We start from the raw sequence: 15813 nt of genomic DNA on the forward strand, positions 1-15813 counted from the left end.
GAAAAATTCCATTTTTTCACAAACTTTTTGAAGCCCCTTCATATGTGTGTGTGTAAGTATATGAGAGAGAGAAGTGTAATTAAAGATAATGGAACTTTCTGAAGCCCCCTGTATATAGTAGCATGTTGTTGTTGCTGTTAAGTGGTATAGAGGAGGTTAACTCATAGTGACCCTGTATAGGATTTCTGAGGTTTTAGATTTTTGTAGAAGCAGAATGTCTCATCGTTCTCCCATGGAGCAGTTGGTGTGCTTGAACAGTCAACTCTGCGGTTCATAGTACATTGTTCATCCTACAAGCCACCATGCTGCAACACAAGGTATATAGGACTTATCTATTGCTAAATATACATAATGGTAAAAAAGTATTTCTTTAATATTTAGAAAAATCTTAACACCCATCAAGATTTTTGTTGTTGCTGTGTCGTAGTAGGTTCTGCCCTTTATAGGGGTTTTGACATTGGAAATCTTAGCAGAAGAAAGCCTCCTCTTTCTCTCACAGAGCAGCTATTGGGCTTGAACCGCTAGCTCTGAAGTTCATAGTCCAGTGCTTATCCTAAAGAGCCACTGTGCACCCACAAATGTATACATTGCTGTTGCTATTCAGTCAGTTCCAACTCATAGCGACCCTCTAACAGGTTTCCAAGGCTTTAAATCTTTAAGGGAGCAGAAAGCCTCCTTTGCTCCCATGAAGTGGCTGGGGGGCCCAAACTGTGAACCTTGTGGTTTGAAAACTTTATTCTACAGAGCATTATTCTTATCTGGGGGTGGAGGTAGAGGCATTTTCTCACATAATTAAAATTTTTAATAGCTGCAAGTTGTTCCATCAAGTTGATAAGGCAAATTTTACTTTAAATTATCTAATGCTGGCCTTGGAAATAATTTCTAATTTCTCTCATTATATATTAAAAATGATACAATAAGCAAATATTGCATTGCATATAGCGTTTCTCCTTTGAATTTTTTCCCTTGCATTAATAACCACAAAATGATTGGGTTGACTTAAATATAACATATATATATAATATTTAATTTGGACTAAAATATAAAATATTTAATCATTGTACTGACTTAAATATTATATATATATTATATATAGCACACGTATATAACATATATATGTTTGTTGTTATTAAGTACCATCAAGTCGGTTCTGACCCATAGTAACCCTTATAGGGTTTCCAAGGAGTGGCTGGTGAGCTTGAACTGCCATTCAAACCAACTTTGCAGTCCAATGCATTAACCCACAGTGCCACACCAGGACGTTATATATATTACATATTGTGATATATACAAATATATACATTATAGATATAAAATATATGTCAGAACAATCACTTGGGGGTTATTGTTGTTGTTAAGTGCTGTTGAGTTGGTTCCAACTCATAGTGACCCTGTACAGGATTTCTGAGGCTTTAAATCTTCATAAGAGTGGCTGGTGGGCTCGAACTGCAGACCTTGTGGTTCGTGGTCCAGTGTTTATTGTATGGCGCCATCATGCTCCCTAATAGTTACCTAAATATACATATATATGGAGTCCTAATGTGGCATGTAACAACAATGTGGTTCTGTAGGATAAGCACTGAACTGCTAACCACAAGGTGGGTGGTTCAAACCCAACAGATGCATCTCAGAAACTCTATACAGGGTCACTGTGTATATGTGTGGGTTGGGGGGGGGCTTTTAAATTTTCTCATTATATAATGTTACCAGCAATGATGTCATGCTGGGTAGGGTGGAGGGTCAGAGAAAAAGAGGAAGACCCCCAACGAGATGGATCAGCCAGGTGGCATCATTGATGGACTCAAGTGTGGCAGCGGTAGTGAGGTTGGCCCAGGATCGGACATTGTTTCGTTCTGCTGTGCATGGGGTTGCTATGAGTCGGTTCCGACTCGATGGCACCTGACAACAACAACAACACCAGCAATGAAAGAATGCTCAGAAATTCCCAATAAATACTTACCAGTCTTTTTTTGCCTTCAAATTTAACTAGTATAAAATGGTTTAAGAGTAATCATTTATGATGTGACATAGTTAAGCCAAATCAAATTAAAATTGATCCTACAAATGAATGAATGACATACATTCTCCTTCTAACAATATAAACGGTGGCAATAATCCTGTTATTTGTTGCCTATGAGGTTGGTATTTTCTTGGTTCTATAGGTGAGCCTTAGAACTCCTGGTATGGTGCTGTAGGATCAGCATTGGACTATGAACCACAGGGTCAGCAGATCAAATCTATCAGTAGCTCCTTGGAAACCCTATACAGGGTTGCTATGAGTCAGAGCCAACTCGACAGCACTTAACAACAAAAACAACATAGGTAAGCCTTAAAAAGAATCAGTAACCTACCAAAAGTCACTAGCAAGTGTTAGAAGTGAAGTCTGAGCCCTTATCTGTCTGATTCTGAAATATGTATTTGGTGGTGGTGGTGATGTGCCATGGAGTTGGTTCCCACTCATAGCGACCTGTATAGAGTTTCTGAGGTTGTAAATCTCTAAGGGAGCAGAAAGCCTCATCTTTCTCCCACAAAACCACTGGTACTTTCAAACTGCTAACCTTGAGACTGGCAGCCCAACTTGTAACCACTACACTGCCAGAGCTCCTTAAAACCTGTTTTGAAATACTAGAAAAAAATAGTCAAGAAGGTCAATGTATATCAAGGTATGGGAATTATATAAAGAAACTGATTAACATCTTTATCAAAGATTAATCTCTGCTACAATTTGATGAATTTGACCTATACTTTTGGATGTAGTAGCTCAACATAACAACTGAAAGGGAAGGAGTCTTCACATCAAGTATCAATCCTATCCCCTCTGTATACAGGGTTGATAGTTATAGGCAACTTAGACATTGGCTACCTAAAATGGGGGGATTATAAAGGCACGAAATGACTGGCTTACAAGTTTTCAAGTTTAGTTTCAGAATGTGTAGGGGAAGGTAGAATCCCCACTGAATAGTTTTCATCTTGTGTAGATGAGTTTGGTGAAAGCAGATGGGGATAATATTCTTATGACTCAATAGTGAGTAACTGTTATCATGACTAATTCTTACTGTCATAACTGTAAAGGTAGAAATTTTGTAACAAAAGGGAGGAAGTAGTTAATCTTACATTCCAGGAACAGAGGACCCTAGGACCATCAAGGCAGAAGATCATGAGCAGAGAGTGGAATCCTATTTAAAGAATCAGCAACACCAGAGATGGAGGCAGAGATAAGAACATAGAGCAGCTGAAGACTCTAGACTCATGGAAAGAAAAAGGTTGTATGCTGGCAGCCAGGAGGCAGGCTTGCAGAATGTGACCTTTGGTTGCTTAAATGATTTTATATTACTAAAGTGTTTTTGTGTACATGCCCCAAAAGCAAAAAAAAAACCAGAGGAAATAGAGGCAAATACTGTTAGCATAGTGGTTACAAATTGGGCTGCAAACCACATAATTCAGCAGTTCGAAACTACCAGCTGTGCCGCGGGAGAAAGATGAGGCTTTCTGCTCCCGTAAAGATTTACAGCCTCGGAAACCCTGTACAGGGTTGCTGTGAGTCGGGACCGACTCCACGGCACATAACAACACAACAACTGTTGAATGATAATGGATGGAGGAGACTGTAATCATTGCAATGAAATGATGTGTAAAACCGATGTTCTCCCATGTAAACTATCATTCAATTCACAATAAAATCTTATTTTAAAAAAATATTATTTATCTCATTAAGGGGTAGAATGACCATCTGGGGTAGCTATCATTAACACTGGGATATTTCCCTTGTATATTTTTCTGATCAGTGATTTCAAATATAAGGAAGACAATTATAAATAGCAGTATGTTTCATCTGTGTTTTTCTCCAACCATGCACTTTTATTGTAATTTAATTTCATTTACATTTTAAGCAAGAATCTGGAGGATATAATCATTACTTAAGCTCTTTTTCTTTCTTAATCATTATCTTAGAAGATTGTGTGCTATTAATGTTCCAAAAATATTGTAGCTTTGACACAGAGTAAAGGTCACTAAACATAATACAACAGAAAGAACATAGCCTTTAGTATCAGGTAGATCTGGGCTTAGATTCAGACAATACCACTTACTAGCTATGCTTCTCTGGAATGGTACAGCATCAAGTTACTAATACATCAAAATATTGTGAAGGAGATAAAGCCTCTAGTGCATTGTAGATAGTCCAGAAATTTTAGTTCCCTTTCAAGAGCAACATATATACAGCTAATTATACCAAGGGCATTGATTTTAAACATCATGCTTCATCATTTCCCTCAAACAAACTGTAGCATAACATGAAGAGTCAAGATCAAAAGAGATCAAAAGAGATAAAGCTGCTTCACTGATACTAGAACCTTCTGTTTTGGCATCAGTACCGTGTTCTTCTATTAGCTGGTATGAGAGATTATGAGGATGTTTCAATATCTGTCTATAGCATCCTGGAGCATTCAATTTCAGAGCAGGTATTTTAAACCTACAAGTCTGTAGTCCATCTCTGCTAAGTATTTCATGGTACCATTGCCCTACTTTGTTCTTTGGGTACTGAATATTGTATCCAAGTACTGGAAGAAGCACCTGTGAAAGGGAAGTAAATAAATAAAAAATAAATATGTATATACAACAGCCTCCAGAAAGACACATAATCTTATTTTGTGTTTACTTTTATGGCTTGGGCCTGTATCTGTAAAATCAGTGTCAGAATCTAAATATTACAATCTCCCTAAAACATGCTATTGAATAATATACTATGATACGTTTAATGCTGCCTGGCACAGCAAAGAAGTAAATTATAATCAAGGACTGTCACAATAATCAAGGTAAACAATTAAAATATTACTAGATAAACCACTGTTAATACAGAAGAGACAGATCAAGAAGTGTAGGTACATTTAATAAGTCAACAAAGACTCAATCTTTACACAACCATGCAATACTAAAGGCGTATTTCCTCTGTAACACAAAGGATACACATCCTTCCTAAAAACTTACTGCTCACTCACATAATCGGTATACTGGTTGAGAATTTAAAATTCTTCTTCCTTATTTAAAAATAAGAAAGCAAACATATAGCAACAAATACAATGTCTACTTTCTTAGCTGCTTGTTAGAAGTGAACACTGGTTTATGCAGGGTTTTAGTCCTCTGCTTTTGACTACTAAACACTTATACTTGGCCAGTACAACAAAGGAGTCAGAAAAAGAAACAAGGTGAAAAACATGGATGAATCTGAAACTCATTATGCTAAGAAACAGAAGGCAGACACAAAAGGTTATGTACTGTAAGATTCCATTTATATGACATTCTTTCAAAGGCACAAGTGGCTTCGAAACGTCCCTATCATTTAATCCCATTTTTACATGAACTATTTGGAGCCCCCTTGTATATGAATCAATCGGTGGTTGCCAGAGGCTGGAGATTTAAAGAGAGGGTCAGCTACAAAGAAACTATTGTTCTAAGTCAACTTTTGTGGTAGTCACACAACTGCATACATTTATCAAAATCTATTTAAATTACCTTAATTTAAAATTAACTAAAAAAGGGACTTTGTTGTTGTTAAGTGCTGTCGAGTCGTGTCCGACCATAGTGACCCTGTATAGGGTTTCCAAGGAGTGGCTGGTGACCTTGATCCACTGACCTTGTGGTTCAAATGACTTTGCAGTCCAGCGCATTAGACCACAGCCCCACATCAGGACTCCAAAAAGAGACTTGTCAACCTTTTTTATTTTGGGGGCAAATGTCTGCACTTAGATTTATAAAAGTGAAACTAATTTTTAAGCAAATTTACCTGATGAATTGCATATATATTAGCTGATTCCTCTTCTTCAGTCACTAGATGAACCTATTTAAAAAAAAAAAAAAAAAAAACCCACATGGATTATTCATTCTCAAACATTCCAAATTTCTTTTAATTTTTCCTAGCTCTATGTTTAATATGCATGTACCCAAACAAGACCTTTTCCCAATTTATTTTGGGAGGAGTGGAATGAATAAAAAATTAGATTAATTCCTTCCACTTTACCAACTGATGACAAAAATTGTAATGCAGAAGAATAGTGGGCAACTTAAAACTGAGGTGATGTTTTCACCTCAATCAACAATCTTTTTCTGAAATAAGCTGTATGTTATTACACTTAATCTGCTCCTTTGAAACAACTCTGCCCCAAATGACATCATAATACCTCATGCTAGAGTGATGTTTATCAAAAGGTGTCCCATAGAATAGCACAATGGTTAAGAGATTGTCTGATAACTAAAAGAATAGTAGTTTGAATCCACCCACTGACTCAACAGGTGAAAGACCAAGAGATCTGCTTCTGTAAAAAGACGATAGCCTGGGACACACTATGAGGCAGTTCTACTCTGTCAGACAGGGTCATTAGGAGTTGGTATTGATTTGGCAACACACAACAACAGAATATTAGTAGGTGTTACGCAAGAGAAAAACAGCTGATAAACTAAATTGGAGTGATGTTACTCTAGGACATCACAGAATAATTCTGCCCTTCCATCTACCTGAGACTGCAAGTGTAAAGGCAGCTATCCAACCAGGATGAATGGCATTCCTCTATTCCTAAAGCCTTCGTCATTAATACTGTATCTACAAATCTGCTTGCTTTCCTCTCGATTCTCCTTACTTATCACTTATGTTCCTCATTTGTTTTTCACTTTGGGCTTGCTGGTTGGAAGGCTGATTGGTAAATAACCACTCAAACTGGACACAAAACCCCAGATACAGTCTGACCAGGACTGGGATCACTCTTGGATGACAATTTCTAGATTTTGTCTTTTACAAAAGTTTACTATGTTACTGAATTTTACTTTTCAGTAATTTAAGTAAATTTATAGAAATACTGAACTAAATATGGTCAGGTACAGAACTCCATAACTTGTCCTTAGAGTACCCCCTCCAGGTAGATATCAAATCAGTTAATTAACAAAAATGCTTTGGCAGTAGAGCTGCTTTCCAAACAAGAATCCACCTAACCTTTTATCTGTTAAATTCACATTGCTCCATCATTTCCACCAAAAAAAATCATAATAGAATCTACCAAAAGTCTTGAAATAAAAATATGCCCATCCAGCTAGTAATCCTGCCAAAAGAAGGAACCAAAGTAATTTCCCCATGGTTTTTGAGATGCAAAACAATATATGTTCCATATACCAGCTATTAAAAATCTTATTATGTTGTTTTCCTTAAGTTTTTGACTTAAGTTTTGAATCTCTAGGCTCTGCCTTTTCTTTTCTCAGTGCTAAGTAATATAATATAAATGGTTGGTTTTGAAATACACAAAAATACGTTTTACTGCTAGTAAAAGGATACTCTGAAGTTATGAGGAAAATGTTTTACCTTCACTTGTAGCTCCAAAAAGGAAAGCAGACAGGATCCTGATCACAAAACTGTCCTTGCAAATGTATTTTGAAAAAGGAAGTCTTATAGGACATTCATGTCTGAGACTGCAGTTGTGTCTTGTCAAAGTAAATTTTAACCTCTAAAATTCTGAATTAGAAATGGCTGATTTACAATTTGAATCAATATTCAAATAGATCTCTGGAAAGTATATAAACTTCTGTTTTTTCATTATTAATCAAAAAGAAATCACTGATGAATCTCTTTGTCTATTCACAGAGGGCACAATGAAACTAGGATGTTGCTGGCTTTCCTTTTCACACAGTTTACACAGTGACTGTCCTAGCAATTCATGCTTTGCCTCTGGGTGGCAGAAAGGGTCTGCACTCAAGTATTTAACTAAAGGAGTCCTGGTGTGACTCAGCAAGATAAGCACTGGACTGCTAACCAAAAGGTCCCACCAGCTGCTCCTTGGAAATCCTATACAGGCTGGCTATGAGTTTGAACTGAATTGACACTTAATAACAACAGCTTCACTAAAAGGTTTGAGTTCAAACTCACTCAGTGGTGCCTGTAAAGGCCTGGGGATCTGTTTGTGAAAGGTTATAGTCAAGAAAGCTCTATGGAGCTCACTGCTCCTCTGTACACATGAGGTTGCCATGCATGTGTCACAACTACCTCTATGGCCATGTTGCTGTTCAGTGTTCCCACTCACAGTGACTCTGCATACGGTTTCTTTTGAATTGCCAAACTGTGGTCCAGTGCTTATCCTACAGCGCAACAACACGTCCACAGGGAGGTCTCCTCCTAGTTCTCTGATGTGGTTTGGGTAGGATGGTATTAGGAAAGAGACCTTGTAACACAGGCTTGGCCAATCACATGCTCCAGTTCACGAGAATTGGTTTGGGTCTAGACGTGTGACCCAAATAAGGCCATTCATTGTCCCTGAGACAGAATTCCATGACTTTTGTTGAAATTACTACAGAAAGGGCCTCTTTCCTATAGGAGTTCCAAGAAGTAAACCTAGAACTCTTAATAACCATCTTGCCACCACAGGAATAAGCTAGACTAAGAATGGATCTAACAGAGGAAAGCAGCGCTGACAGGTGAAGAAAAGGAGATAAACTATTTAGGATAATTTATCCTTACAGCTCAAGTCCCTGGAAACAGCTGTGTCTGAACCCATCCTGAACTTTCAGTTTTGTGGGTCAATAGGTTCTGATTTGTTTGTTTTTCTTTAAGTTAATTTGAAACCAAAAGAAAATTCATACATCTAAAACTCTGCACTAATTTACATAAAGCTTCCATGTAGAATCCCAGAGGCTATTGCAGATGACTCAGATTTCTCCAGGAGAGATCAATTAGGGCTACAAGTCAGCAACTAGGTTGTTAGTTCTATTATCTGTGTGAGTCGGGGCCTGTCTCTTCTGCTATCTGGATTTCAAATTTAATTTCTATAAAATGCGACTTAGAATGAGAGGTCTCTAAAATCCTTTTTTTATTTTTTGCTGTAAAACTCAATGACTTTTAAGATGCTACATATAAAAAGTACTATTCAAATCCCTTTAAAACTAATACTTATTTGTGACACTGACTTAAGGTAATGTTGGAGAATAATTTGTTGGTGGTTTTTTACATTAAAATATTATAACATATTTCAAAGCTCAATAAAACTTAAGATACTCAGAGTATCAAAAACTACACAACAATTAAAAGGAATAATAAGCTCGAGTTATATTTTAATAATATGGCTAGATCTCTAAAACATTGTTGAGAAGAAAAAAAGCAAGTTGTGAAATCACATGTACATAAAAGAAACACACACAAAAGTGTTTTCTGTCAATGTTGTTAAGTGCCTTCGAGTCAGTTCTGACTCAGAGCAACCATGTATAGGGGTTCTGAAGAGTGGCTGGTGGGTTTGAACTGCTGACCTTGCAGTTAGCAGTCCAATGCTTATCCTACAGCACCACACCAGGACTCCATTTCTATGCATGGTAAAAGAAAAGCACAGAAAAAGCTCCGGGAGGGCACATACCAAATAGCAGCAGTTGATTCCCTACTGTTGGGGAGAGAATCAGAACAGGGTGAGGAGATGGATGTTAGCATCATTGGTAACGTTTCCATTTTTTTTCTTTTAATGGGACTCTTTGGTGTATTACTTTTAAAGACATGTAATTTATGTAAACAGTCCACTGATTATTTTTAATTTTTCACTTGCTGACATGTGCTGAGCAAAATAGAAGCACATAGCAGAATAGAAACAGGAGAGAGGAAAATATAAGTAAAAAACAAGCAAACAAACATATCGTTAGCTTGTCATTGTTTCTGAAGTAAGGGTTTCTAAAATTTAATGTTTCAGGTGTGGGAATTACTTTTGGAAAACTTTGATGAAGTCACACTTACTTTACTATTTGGGAAATGCTCATCGTCGACATTCCCAGTCAAGCAGACCAAATCGCCCTCTACAACTCTTAACCCATAGGTTGCAAGTCTGTAAGATACTGCCTCATTCCAAATTTTGCTGCTATATGCATGAATGTAGAATATGCGCATAGAATGGGGAAAAGAGAACCACGCCTGGATACAGCCTTCCTCTGTTATGCCAAAGCGATGCAATGACTCCAACACGCTTCTCTCCCGGACTTTGAAATCAGGCATCAGTGAGTGTGTGCCTTTAGCATCCTCTAAAATTAAGAGAAAATCAGCTTTAAAAACCTTTGTTCAGCAATCTAAATGTGCACATGAACTTGAAGATAATGCTCAGACTCAGCCAACAGTTAAGCATAGCTACTAGACTTGAAGAATGTTTTGTCTGTTTGTTTGTTTGGGGTGGGGTGGGGATGTTATGGTGGTTTGTGTGTGTTTTCATTACACTTATGGCCCTCCTTTGGCTTGCAGTGTTACTTACTCTACCATGGTGGTGGTGGTGATGTGCCGTGGAGTCGGTTCCAACTCATAGTGACCCTGTACAGGGTTTCCAAGGTTGTACATCTTTACAGGAGCAGAAAGCCTCATCTTTCTCCCGCAGAACAGCTGGTAGTTTCGAACTGCTGACCCTGAGGTTAGCCGCCCGATTTGTAACCACTACACTAATAAATTATGATATTAAAAAAAATGCACACAAGGATGAAACAGATTGTTTCTACCCCATTAGCTTACGGTGAAGAAGACCTGGTGTGGCACTGTGGGTTAATGCACTGGACTGCAAGATAGATTGGAATTGCAAGGTCGGTGGTTCAAGCTCACCAGCCACACCTTGGAAACCCTATATAGGGTCACTATGAGTTGGAACTGACTTGTCACTATGAGTTGGAACCAAGAGCAACAGCCAAGGGTGAAGAAGTCCTAGTGGTGCTGTGGGCTAACCTAAGGTTGGTAGTTCAAACACACCAGCTGCTCTCTAGGAGAAGACAAGGCTGTCAGGTCCCATAAAGATTTAGTCTCGGAAACCCCGTATTTTTTTTATAAGAACTAGAGATTTTGATAGTATTTTTATGGGTTTTTATAGAGTTTTTATGGATTTTTATAAAGGAACCTTGATGTTGCAGTGCTCAAGTGTTTGGCTACTAACCAAAAGACCACGGGTTCAAACCCACCCAGGAGAATGACTTGATACTCTGCTTCCACAAAGATTACAGCGAAGAAAACCCTATGGGGCAGTTTTATTTTGCATGTGAAGTTGCTATGAGTTAAAATGAACTCAAGGGCACCTCATAATACCACAAACATGAACAGAGTACAGATGGAATTTTTTTAATAAGAAAGGTTTGAGATCTAGATCCTTCAGATTTAGATCTTGTTTCACCCTACCGACAAAAGCACTGGACCACAAAGTCAGTTTGAACCACACGGTCAGCGGTTCAAACTAACCAGCCGGTCCTTGGGAATCCTATACAGGGTGGTCATGAGTCAGAACTAACTCCATGGCACTTAACAACAAGAATGTATTCATTTTTACAATACAAATTACCAGACTCCACTGCAAAAATGTTTATTCAGGAAGGGCCTTGGAGCCAGCTTTATAGTAAATTTACTAAGTTTTTCTTATATATAATAAAGAATCACTGACATAAGAAAATTAGCTTCTGGAGACTCTACAATCGATGAAAGCAAATAAATCACCTGATAATGATATGTATTTAATATGTGCATAATTAAAAATGACTGTAGATATCTCAACACTGATGTCCTGTATTTCAATGTACGTGGATTAGATACAGCAATGTCTTGAATAAGCCTGAAATGATATGATTGTTGTTACTATTATTCAATTTTGTTTGAGTCCTGGTTAATGCACTGGACTGCAAAGTTGGTTTGAACCACAAGGTCAGTCGTTCAAGCTCACCTGCTGCTCCTCAGAAACTTTATACAGGGTCTCTATGGGTCAGAACCAACTGGATGGCACTTAACAGCAAAAACAATTTTATATAGGATTTGCAGTAGTAGTATAGTGGTTACAAATCAGGCTGTGAAACGCAGGGTCAGGAGTTCAAAACTACCAGCTGCTCTGCGGGAGAAAGATGAGGCTTTCTGCCACTGTAAATATCTGCAGCCTCAGAAACCCTGTTCAGGGTTGCTATGGGTCAGAAGCGACTCAACGGCACTTAACAACAACAACAACAGAGCAATATACCGATTACCGCTATAAATCTCATAATAATCTTGTTGTTGTTGTTGCAAAATGCCAGAGTCAATTCCAACTCATATTGGCCTCACAGCACAGAGTAGAACGGCGCCACGGGATTTTCTAAACTGTAGCTTTTATATGAACCAACTGCTACAACTTTCTCCTGTGAATCAGCTAGTAGATTTGAACCACCCACCTTTTGTTTAGCAGTCAAGTGCTCAACCACTGCACCACCCGGACTTCTTTAACAAGCTTTTTGGTGCCATTATTAGCCTCAATTTACAGTTACAGATTCAGAAATGAATACAATGAGGTCAGATTATTTACAGGACACCATACAGTTGGGAAAAGCTCAAGTTTAACAATAAACCCAGGCAGTCTGACTCTAGAGCCCAGACTCATACCCACTTGTTCTAGTGCTTTCCACTATGTATATAAACCTTTACAATGAAAGATGGCTTCAGAATTGATAGTTAGGGCTAAATGGAAAAGGAATGGGAAACAATTCATGAACACTGAAAATCACAAATGATCTTTTGTTTAATTTACGTTTCATCATAGTGAATCATACTGCTATCAGTAGCAATATAGAATTTGGTGCCCTTTAAGAGAAGTCCTGATGTGGTGCCTAAGGGTTAATGTACTGGGTTGCAAAGTCAGTTGGTTTATAAACCTCAAGGTTACTGGTTCAAGCTCACCAGCTGCTCCTCGGAAACCCTATACACACTATTGCTAGGAGTTGGAACTGACTCGACTGCACTTAACGGCATTTTGAATCGCCATGGTAGAGCAAGTTTCAGCTACTAACTCACCAGGACTTTGTGGAAGAAAGAACTGGCAATCGGTTCCCATAAAGATTATTAGCATCTTTAAAACTGTATTGTTTAGTTCTACTCATATGGGGTCACTGTGAATCTAAGTCAAATTGTGGCATCTAACAATAACATTTCTTCACAGGATTTAGAACAAGAATAAGAAGTTTTTTCTCCCTCAGCCCTACCTCTAAGCTACTGATGACGGGCACAGTCACTGGAGCTAGAGTTAGACCAGGAAACAGTCCCTGTGGTATGGCAAAAAATGGACTGCCTTGGACACGTAATAGAATTATTAAATGTACAATGGGCCACAATCTACTTATTATACTTATGCTACAATGAATGGCCTCCTGCTGACAAAACATTTATAATATGCATCTACATGGATATGTGAGGTAAAAAAACGAATAAATACCAGTTTGAAGAAAATATTTCTTTGCTCTATTTACAGGATCATCCAAGTCTTCTGGTGTAAAAAATAATTTTATAGCCTTCACCTTTAAAAACCAAGGAAGCAAACATGTGTGAATGGAAATAACAAATTGCTTACTTTTTTATAAATATCCAAATTTCCTGGTATCATAACACAGCAAACTTTTAAAAAATATTTGATGCTGCAATTGTATCTTTAGGCTTTCAAAAAACAAATATTCAATGTTAAATTTATAAATTTATAAAACAAAACAACTTTATCCATAGGTTTAAAATACTATGTCTTCCCTCCATGCCATAATTCCACAGTTCATTCATTCCTTACCTATACTTAAACTGAGCATGTTGTTGTTGTTAAGTGCCGTCAATTCAGTTCTGACCCACAGCGACCCTGTATAGGGTTTTCAAGGAGCAGCTGGTGAGTTTGAACCACTGACCTTGAGGTTCAAACTGACTTTGCAATCCAGCGCATTAACCCACAGCACCACACCAGGACTCCATATTGAGCATACAAAGTGCAAATAGTCATATATACTCCCATGCATATGTATATATTGATGTAACTAACACAGATAACAAAAATGTGTGAAGAAATAAACATAGACAGGCCATTAAAATGTCATTTGTGGTTTCAATTCCCTGAATTCTTCGGTCTCAAAAAATGATCGCCAACTTTAATTTTTATTTTTGAATCATAAATAGATGAAAAACTGTTTTCTTTTTTAAAAAAAAGGTTTTTTAATGGTATCTATGCTGCTCCTCGGAAACCCTATACAGGGTCGCTATGGGTTGGATTCAACTGGACGGCACTTAACAACAACAACATGCCTATTTCCAAGGAGCTCTGGTAACGTAGTGGTTACGAGTCAGGCTGCTAACCTCAAGGTCAGCAGTTCGAAGCTATTCCAGCTGTTCCATAGGAGAAGGATGAGGCTTTCTGCTCAAGTAAAGATTTACAGTCTCGGAAACCCTATACAGGGTCACTATGAGTCAGAACCGACTCTACAGCACACCACTACCACCACCAACATGTCTATTTCCCAGACTTAATCACTGGGATTTATTTCAAATTACATGCCTTAGAATAAAATCTTTAAAAAGGTCAATTAACCCAATAACCCACTCAATCTACTTTTACAGCATTCATTCATTCAATAAATACTTGCTAAGGAGCTGATTCATTCAAACAAATATAATTAAGCATCTCCATGTGTTATCTATAGTACTGGATGCTAGGGACCAAGGATTAAGCAGGTGAGCTATGGTCCCTACCCTTATCAATGCTTACTGTCTACTGGAAAAGATTAAATAAACAATAATAATAAAATGTTAATAAAACTTCAGATGAGAAGTCCAGAATGCTGCCAGGTCCCAGAATAAGTAGAATTCACTTTGTCTTGGGGAGTTAGGTGAGAATAATATTTAAATTGAGACATAAAAAATATAAAGTTTGGGGGTAGGGGATGCTTCAAGCAAAATAGATAGCACAGCTTTCTAACTGCAGGAGCCAGCCTCTACAATTGCCCATGATCTCTACCTTCTGGTATTCAAGCCTTTGTGTAGACCTTTCCCACACTGTTACAGGGTTGGTTTGTGTGACCAACAGACTATGACAGAAGTGAAAATATGTCACTTTCAAGAGTAGGTTATAAAGACACTCTAGTATCTGTTTTGTTTTTTCTCTCTCACTTTCTTGCACTCTTGGACTCTTCTCTGTGGAGAAAGTCCTGTTATGAGTAACTCTCTGAATAAAGTCTAAATACACTAAAGATGCTCTAGCCCCAGCCCAATCTTCAGAGGCTGCAACCTCTGGAGAGATCCTGAGTCAAAACCTGCAGCTATGCCACATGAGAAAATAAACGTATGTTGTTTCAAGCCATTACGTCTGGAGGTAATTCCTTATGAAGTAATAGATATGTAATATCATCCAAAGTTAAAAAAATTCCAGTGGCTAGAAAATGAAGCTTAAAGAGGAGGGTAGGTAGTAATTCAGCTTTTGCTTAAAAGCTATCAGAAAAAGGAAACTTCATTTCTTTGTGGAAAGAAGTCTACTTTGGACAATCTTTAGAAAAGCATTTCTTGCATTAGGCTAAAAATTCGCCTCTTGAATTTCAAAAACCAGAGCATTAACAGTCTAATCATATTTTCTCTCAAGTAAGTATTAAAACACAAGAACACACAGCTCAATCAGTTTGCTTTCTGGTAATGTGCTATGAAACATTTAATAGCTGGTCAGTAAGTGTTCAGTGAGATAATATCCATGTTTTATGTGTGTACACATGACTTATATGCAGGTACTGAGACAAGGAGGATGTTATGAAACAAACATGACAGACAAACAGAGAAAAGTCTATGTATAAATCCATACCATTTCACTCTTCAGCAAAGCCAATCCAATTTGGTCTGTATGAACTTTCCTTCCCTTCCCAAACCTCTGAGGTCCATAGTAGTTCACAAAACCTTGATTCTATAAATATAAAAAAGTTTTAATTAATTATAAGTATATAATTATTGTGTCAAAATGTGTTATCAAGTATTTCTCTTCATATTTACATTAATAAAAGAATTCTGTCTGAGAAATACCATACAGGTAG

General features: G+C 37.6%; 1 protein-coding gene across 1 annotated transcript in view; it reads right to left on the minus strand.

The window, feature by feature from the left end:
• Positions 1 to 4245: 4245 nt before the first annotated feature.
• The window catches only part of PUS7L (pseudouridylate synthase 7 homolog (S. cerevisiae)-like), a 22697-nt gene continuing 11129 nt past the window's right edge, over positions 4246 to 15813 (minus strand). The window contains exons 4-8 of the mRNA XM_006865316.1: positions 15588 to 15686; positions 13203 to 13284; positions 9749 to 10029; positions 5783 to 5836; positions 4246 to 4572 (exon numbers count right to left, since the gene is read on the minus strand). Of these exons, the coding sequence (XP_006865378.1) occupies positions 4246 to 4572; positions 5783 to 5836; positions 9749 to 10029; positions 13203 to 13284; positions 15588 to 15686 (843 nt within the window). The remainder of the gene's footprint in view (positions 4573 to 5782; positions 5837 to 9748; positions 10030 to 13202; positions 13285 to 15587; positions 15687 to 15813) is intronic.

The sequence above is a fragment of the Chrysochloris asiatica genome, unplaced genomic scaffold, assembly GCF_000296735.1.
Source record: "Chrysochloris asiatica unplaced genomic scaffold, ChrAsi1.0 scaffold00077, whole genome shotgun sequence".
Taxonomy (NCBI): domain Eukaryota; kingdom Metazoa; phylum Chordata; class Mammalia; order Afrosoricida; family Chrysochloridae; genus Chrysochloris; species Chrysochloris asiatica.